The sequence below is a fragment of the Solanum lycopersicum genome, chromosome 12, assembly GCF_036512215.1.
Source record: "Solanum lycopersicum chromosome 12, SLM_r2.1".
Taxonomy (NCBI): domain Eukaryota; kingdom Viridiplantae; phylum Streptophyta; class Magnoliopsida; order Solanales; family Solanaceae; genus Solanum; species Solanum lycopersicum.
In genome coordinates, this window is record NC_090811.1 from 25,402,352 (window position 1) to 25,410,109 (window position 7,758).

The following is a 7,758-nucleotide window of genomic DNA, read 5'->3' on the forward strand; positions in this document are numbered from 1 at the left end:
TGGCCAAAGTGAAACAGAATACTTCCTAGATTTCATAGGTGGATCCACTAGCTAGTAACCTATGTTGGTGACATAGTTAAAACACAAGGAGAATTTGGAGACCATTATCCACCCTTGTGGTAGTCTTATCTCATGAGGCTTACATGTCATTGGCACAAGATCATTACTAGTCTATCGTTGCTTAGCTCAATTTCAATATCTTTACAACTTTTAGAGTTGACTCATACATTATGGAAGCTTGCTTCTAGTATGAGGTACGCATAGCTCAATGGATGACTTGTCGTCCCTTTCTATACTTGACGAATGTGAACTTAAATCTTATATTATCATCATGACATATAAGCTTTTATTTATTTCATTACTCTTTATCTTGTTCAACATTTATTTGGTATTATTGTACCATTATTTATTTTGGTGTCAAGCTCGTCTACTTAACTTTGATAATTCACTTAGGTATTTTAGAAAGTAACCTCGCTAATGGCTTAGTTTAGTTCAACTGTTATCCCACTTCTCGATAGATATCCATGATCCTGTATTATGGATACCTTGATGCTTAAAATCAAAACCAAGAATATGAATAGTAAGATTGACACCAGAGAAATAGTTGTGATATATCGAGTATATTACAAGCTCATGAAAACCATGATAGACCCAAAGGCTATCAACCCTAGTGTGAAAGTAGTTACTACGCTCATGGAAGCAAACAAACAACACAGTACCACCTTCGTTCCAAGATTATAAAACTGGGAATAGAATCACTCTGATGAAGATTTGAAATTTGAATCTATTACCGAGCCCCTTCCTATCCAACATGCTAGGTCTTCACTAGAATGGGTCATCCAATTCTCTTACAGATCTATTAACCTTATGTTTTTAAGATTTGTTTCATTGAGCCAAGAATCTTCAGGTAGAAGAATTTCTTCGTCTAAACCTTCTTATTAGAAAACCCAAGAGGATGATGATGCTACTAAAACTACTGAAGCTTTAGAGTAGAGGAATTTCCATGGCGTAGATTTCTCCAACACTAATCCAAAAGTTTATTATGAAAATAGGGCACATGGAAGTCCTAATCCAAGATACATGCAGACTCTTAAACATAAGAAAAAAGATTCCATTGGAGTCCTAATAAATGAAAGGGATTTAGCCCATGACAAAAGGATCGTTAAAAAATGGTGGAATGATCCTAAACATTAAAGAGAAAAGGAATTGTATAAGGATTCCTATAAGATAGAACAAAGAATCTCATTCATAGATAAGTGTATGTTGATAAGAAATGATTCGGCAAAGAAATAGAATTGTTCAAATTTTTTGAACACTCAGGCCAAATTGATAACACTTAGTTATCCCTTCAAGTTTTGGTAAACAGGTTGTACACTATAGAGGCCACTATCGACAGTATTACCCCTCCTTTAGAAGGATTAAGCATTCCTTGTAGAAAAGAAATCCTAAGAGCTACTCCTTGTAAGAAACCCGTGACATAAACAATGTTCTTGAACAGAACAATTACACCAATCAAGTTCTTCATGTGGTTTCACGACAAATCAATGAAGCCAACAAAAATTATGGAAGTAAAATTGGTTGCAAGCCAAGTTCACCCAAAGGCATCCTCCAAATAGATATAAGCCCTATTTTTTTGATCCCTGACTTTTCTCCTAAAGCTTTCCCGAAGATCTCTACTTAATTTAATAACTTAAAAGATATCCTGGTAAGGATTAATGATCAATTTTCGAATATCAAGATTACCGAAGGAAATATCCTTTGTATGTTAAAGAATAGGTTCCCCTTTTCAAAGAATTATTATCCTAGGCCATCGTTAACTTATGTTCAGTTTGAAGAGAATAATCTTCATCCTCAATCTGTAGCCCACAGAACAGGAATAACAGAATGGAACATTGATGGAATGGCAAGAGGCTAGATCTACAACAAGCTCCAAGAAATGGGGATGAATGTCACTGCTTATAAATGCAAGAATGCCACTGATAATTAAGCACCTCAAAGATTAATAGCAGTATTTACGGGCACTCTCAAGCATTGATGGGATAATTACCTCACAGAACAAGAAAAGCATACATTCAAAATGTTGTCAGTATACGGACAGCAGTTAAAACTTAGAATGGCATCTCTACTTTCTCTAATGAAATTGTAGAAGATTACACAACAACACTTATTTATAGCATTACTAAACATTTTTAAGAGAACCATGAATTTTCCAAGATAGGAGTTTGAAATCCTGAACAATATGTACTAAAAGAGACTCTCATATCTTATATGGAACAAAGAAATGTTCTTGACTAAGGTCATGATTAGAAAGGACTGCAATAACGATTATTGGAAAGAATGCTTCCTGAGTGGCCTTCCACCTCATTTTGCCAAAAATTTTAGATCTTAAATAAGAGACATAACGATGGAAAAATTCCTTATCCGAAACTCTAATATGGTGATCTTATTATCATTAGCAATGTTGAAGCCATAGAGATATGCACAGACCTTAAGCTAAAAGAACATATTAAAAAAGACAACAACATTTATCCATAGAACTCGGAAGTTTCTGTTATGATTTTGGATTCCCGGTCTTGAAACCTCCCTCTGCAAAAAAGGATTCAAAGAAAGAAAGGGCTGAAGGATTTGGCCTAAGAAAACAAGCGAACAAGAGGGGTTACGACAAAACTAAGAAGAAGTTTAAAGGAAAAACTTCACATAAGCCTTCATCAACAGAGAAATGTTTGAAATGCATAAAAAAGGATCATAAAACTCCTGATTGTCCAAGAAATAAAAGAAAAAAGAAGAAAATCAATCGTCTCGAAGTTGACAAAGATTCCAAGAAAAACTCTTCATTATATTAGAAGAATAAGAATTTGTATCTGCTCCAGAATACTCTTCCGAAGAAGAAAGCGGTGAAAATTTCCTCTACATGGTACGATACACTAAATCGGACAATAGATCTAAATGAAAATGCAATGGAGAATTTTGCGTATGTGATAGTAAAACTTTCAGTGTTATGTCAGCCGCTTCTATAGACACTCTATTCTCAACCATTTAGCACATCAAAGAAGATGACTCTTAGAGAGAATACTTATTGGAATTACAAAAATTGGTGGTTAAACAAAAAGAAGAAACTACCCGTATTTCTCCCTTCAGTATGAGACAAATCATTCAAAGATTTGAAAGCAAGACTAAATATCCATCAATCAGTACTCTGATTTGAAAGCAAGACTAAAGATCCTTCAATCTCCTACAAAAGTATAATTGTGAAGTCAAAAATAGACTCCACAAAATTGAAGTTGACTCCTTGACTGAGCAAGTTCTCCTAAGAAAATCTCTTAGAGGGAAGGAGATTGATCAACATTAAAAAGAAAAAAGAAAACAAGAAAAAATGCAACCCTCTTAGACCAGATACGAATCTGAAGAAAGAATTAATGCAAATACATTAATTATTCCACATAGTTCTAACGTAATGATAAATTTAGTCATAAATGATAATTTTGTTCTTAAAAATACTGTTCTCTTCGACTGCGGTGCGGATACAAATTGCATTCTTTAAGGACTAATCCATACGAAATATTTTCAGATTAATTAGAAGTTATCAAATGCCCATATTCGAAATAATGGTATTTGTCTCTCAAATGATTTTTTTATAACAAAAAATATTAATGAAGAAATTATTCTTGGAACACCTTCATCACTCAGATTAAATCATATATTTTAGATTTTGATTCTATCAAAAAAAATTGAAAAGATATTTCATTCCGTTTTATCAAAACTCTCTCTCTTTAAGAGAACCCATTTCTTGCGAAAAAACACTGCTATTAAAATAGCTCAAATCCGTTTTCTCAAATAGGACATTCAAAAAAAAAGGATTGAGCAAATTTTTAAAACCCCTAAAATGGTTACAAAATATTCCATTTATACAAAACTTTTGAAAAAGAAATTTGCTCTGACTTTCCTTATACCTTCTAGGCTAGAAAAAGCCATAAAGTTGATTTACCTTATAATGATGGATTCAATGAACATGCCAATTCTATGAAAGCTAGGCCCATTCAGATGAACCATTGATTAATAGAAATTGGTAAGAAAGAAATAAATTCATTATTTATTAATAACATCATTCGTCCCTTAAAGTCCCTTTGGAGTTGCTGAGCGTTTTATGTTAATAACACAGCTAAAAAGAAAGGGGTTCACCCGTATTGTTATTAATTATATCCCTTCAACTCTATTTTAAAATGGACACGTTATCCGATCCCCAACAAGGGAGATCTCTTGAAATGTACTTTCAAAGCCAATATTTACACCAACTTTGACTTGAAATCATGATTTCGGCAAATATAGATTCCTAAAAAGAATAAATATAAAATTTCTTTTCATGTCCCATTTGAAGAATACGACTGCAACAGTATGCCTTTTGGGCTTAAGAATGTCCCTTAAGAATTTAAGAATATTATGAATTCAATATTTAATAACATTTGCCGTATGTAAATTGTCTATATTGATGATGTACGGATATTTTCTAACGACATTGAATCTCAGTTTAAATAGTTTGATGTTTTCCTTAAAATTTTCAAGCATAACGATCTTGTAGTTAGCGCTAAGAAAATGACTTTGTTTCAAACAAATATAAAATTTTTAGGACATGACTTGTTTCAAGGTACTTATAAACCTTTTTTTAGGGCCATTGAGTTCTTTGATAAGTTCCCTGACATAATTTCTGATAAAACCCAATTACAATTATTTTTAAAAAGCCTTACCTATGTGGCGGATTTTATCCCCAAAATTATACAGGTTTGTGTACCTTTTGTATTGCACGCCTCAAAAGAACCCACTTCCTTGGGGAATTGAGCAGACATACGCCGTCAGAAAAATTGAAATCATGGTTTAAAACCTCCTTTGTCTAGGTATCTCTAACCCTTACTATTTTATGATTGTAGAAACTGATGCCTCTGATAAAGGCTATGGCGGTATCTGTAATCAAAGGAAATCCCCAGTTCATCAGAACAATTAGTTCGTTTTGCCTTTTGTATCTGGAATCCCGCCCAATAAAACTATAGGATGGATAAAAATGAATTCCTATCAATAGTTCTTTGTATTTAAATATTTTAAGAAGTTCTTGCTTAGGGTTGATATCAAATCATCCAAACAAATCCTTTAACAGGATAATAAGAATCTTGTAGAAAAACAAATATTTTCTATATGGCAAGTCCTATTATCTAATTTCAATTTCCTAATCGAATACCTCAAAGGAGAAAATAATTTTCTCCCTGACTTTCTTAATAGAGAATTTTCAGAGGGAAAAGTATCATAAGTCCTTCAGTAGAAGCATTCAAGAGAGCCCTTTCAAAGAAAAGGGAAAAGGCCCCGAAAGAGAACCTTTGGTCAAACCATTTGCAATCCGACCATCTCCGAATGACCAAAACAAAATATTCCGATCTAGCTATTTTACCACCTATAAAGACCATCTTTTTGATATCTCCTTTTCCTCTTTTGCCTCTGAGATCTTCATAAAAAAACCCTCAAGCAAGAAGTTGAACCTTGATGTCATTCGCCTTCAAGCGTACTTAGATAATCTCATCCTCAAACAAAAGATTCTTACACCATGAAAGCTCTAGAAATATTCAAAAAAGTAGTTGCTCCAACAACCGCCTCAACAACAGTAAGACTTCCAAAAGAAAAAGAAATCCTTGAAATAATCTCTTTACAGGTCTCTACCATATTGGCCCTTGATAAAGAGTACGAAAAATATGAGGTAAAACAACATGTTAAATCCTTGTATTCTAAAAAAAATTACGTGGATTCAGATAATCTATTAAAAACCTGAAAATACTATGAGTTCATTCCTGTAGACACAGGCTCTATGAATATTTAGAATAAGGTCAGTGATAATTTTGATCATGATAGTATTGCTTATTCTAAGTTTACTATCAATACTATAATATGTCCTTTTGAGTTGCAGGTTGATCACTTGCATACTCCAATTAATTTAATAATAAAACACAAACGTCAGACATAGAATTGGCATGACTACAGATCAACCTGGTTCAATTTCATTTACTTACAACCAACTACTCATACCTGGTTTATTAAGTATAGTCCAGAAGTTTCAAAAAAGGTTATTCCCGTGTTGTTCTAGGCATGGTGGAGCTGCTTTGGAGGTTACAAATACGTTTTACCTAAAACTTTTGCAAACAAATACAGTCAGTCCCAGAAAGATTTTAGGGTGATGTCTTTTGGGTTTACTAATGCCCCGGAGACATTAATGGACCTAATTACTAGGGTGTTATGAGACCACATAGATTCATTTGTGATCGTCTTCATAGATGAAATTTTTATATATTTGATGAATAAAAGTGAGCATATGGACCATTTGAAGGTAGTTCTGCAAGTCCTTAAGAAATACAAACTTTTTGCCAAGTATAGCATATTTGAGTTTTTGTTGAGGTCAGTGGCTTTTATTGTCCTTATCTTGTATAGTGAAGGTGCAGAGCTGGATCCAAGAAAGATGGAAGCAGTCAAGATTTGTCCTACACGTTTGGCTCCAACTAATATTAGAAGTTTCTTGGGTCTTGTCGAGAACAGTAGGAGGTTTATGGATGGTTTTGCATCATTTGCTTCTCCTTTGACCACTTTTACCCAAAAGAATGTTAAGGTTGAATGGTCGAAGGTTTTTGAATGAAGCTTCAATATGTTGAAACATAGGCTTACATCCACTTGGGTATTGACCTTACCAGAGGGTACCAATGGTTTTGTCATATATTTTGATACATCATGAATCGGTTTGGGTTGTGTCCTTATGCAACATGGGAAGGTCACAGCCTTTGCCTCTAGGCAATTTAAGATTCATTAGAAGAACTACCCAACTCATGATCTTAAGTTAGCGGACGTGTTGATTGCCTTGAAGATATTGAGGCATCATAAATATGGGATTCGTCTTGATGTGTATATCAACTATAAGAGTCTTTAATATGTGTTTACCCAAAAGGTGTTGAATATCTTACAATGAAGGTGGTTAGAATTGTTGAAAGATTACGCCATGAGTGTTCTCTATCACTCCTGTAAATCCAATTTTGTTGCGGATGACTAATTCTTATTACTATGGGTATTGTATCGCATGTATAGAAAGCCAAAAGATACCTAGTGAAAGATGTTCATAGGTTGGCTGAGTTTGGTGTTCGATCGGAAGATTCTCCAAATACTAGTTTCATCGTTCATCATGACTCTGAATCATCTTTGGTGGTTGGAGTGAATTCTAAGCAAAACCTTGACCCATCATTAATGAATCTGAAATAATCGGTTATTGGTTAGCTAAATGAGTCATTCTCCCAAGGGGGTGATGGTTTCTTGAGGTACCAAGGTAGGTTGTGTGTACCCAATGATAATTATTTATGAAATCGAATTGTCGATAAAGCTCATGGTTCCTGTTATTTGATTAATGTATGTTCTACAATGATGTATTATGAAATTAGGGTATTATTTTGGTGGGATGGCTTAAATGGGACATAGCAGAATTTTTGGCAAAGTGTCTAAATTGCCAACAAATGAGAGCAGAGAACTAAAAGAGCAGTGGTTTACTTAAGGAAATCAAAGTTCCCAATTAAAAAGTGAGAAGACATTAATATGGAATATATAGTGGGTTTTCCTCAGACTTGAATGGAATTAGACTCTATATGGATGTTTGTGGATAGATTGACCGAATATGCTCATATTATTCTTGTCAAGTCTACTTACTCGGTGGAGGATTATGCAAATATATAAATTGCTGTGATTGTC

General features: G+C 33.8%; 1 protein-coding gene across 1 annotated transcript; it reads left to right on the top strand.

Annotated features, from left to right (window-relative positions):
* Positions 1 to 6,346: 6,346 nt before the first annotated feature.
* On the top strand, positions 6,347 to 7,278 carry LOC138340274 (uncharacterized mitochondrial protein AtMg00860-like). Its single transcript, XM_069291986.1, has 2 exons — positions 6,347 to 6,652; positions 7,108 to 7,278. Exons 1-2 carry the CDS (start codon positions 6,347 to 6,349, stop codon positions 7,276 to 7,278), a joined length of 477 nt encoding a protein of 158 aa, XP_069148087.1.
* The last annotated feature ends 480 nt before the right edge of the window (positions 7,279 to 7,758 follow it).

Coding starts and splice junctions, on each gene's coding strand:
- LOC138340274 (XM_069291986.1), top strand. CDS start 6,347: ATGGACCATTTGAAGGTAGTTCTGCAAGTCCTTAAGAAATACAAACTT. Junction 6,653..7,107: donor TTAAGGTTGAATGGTCGAAG/GTTTTTGAATGA, acceptor TCGCATGTATAG/AAAGCCAAAAGATACCTAGT.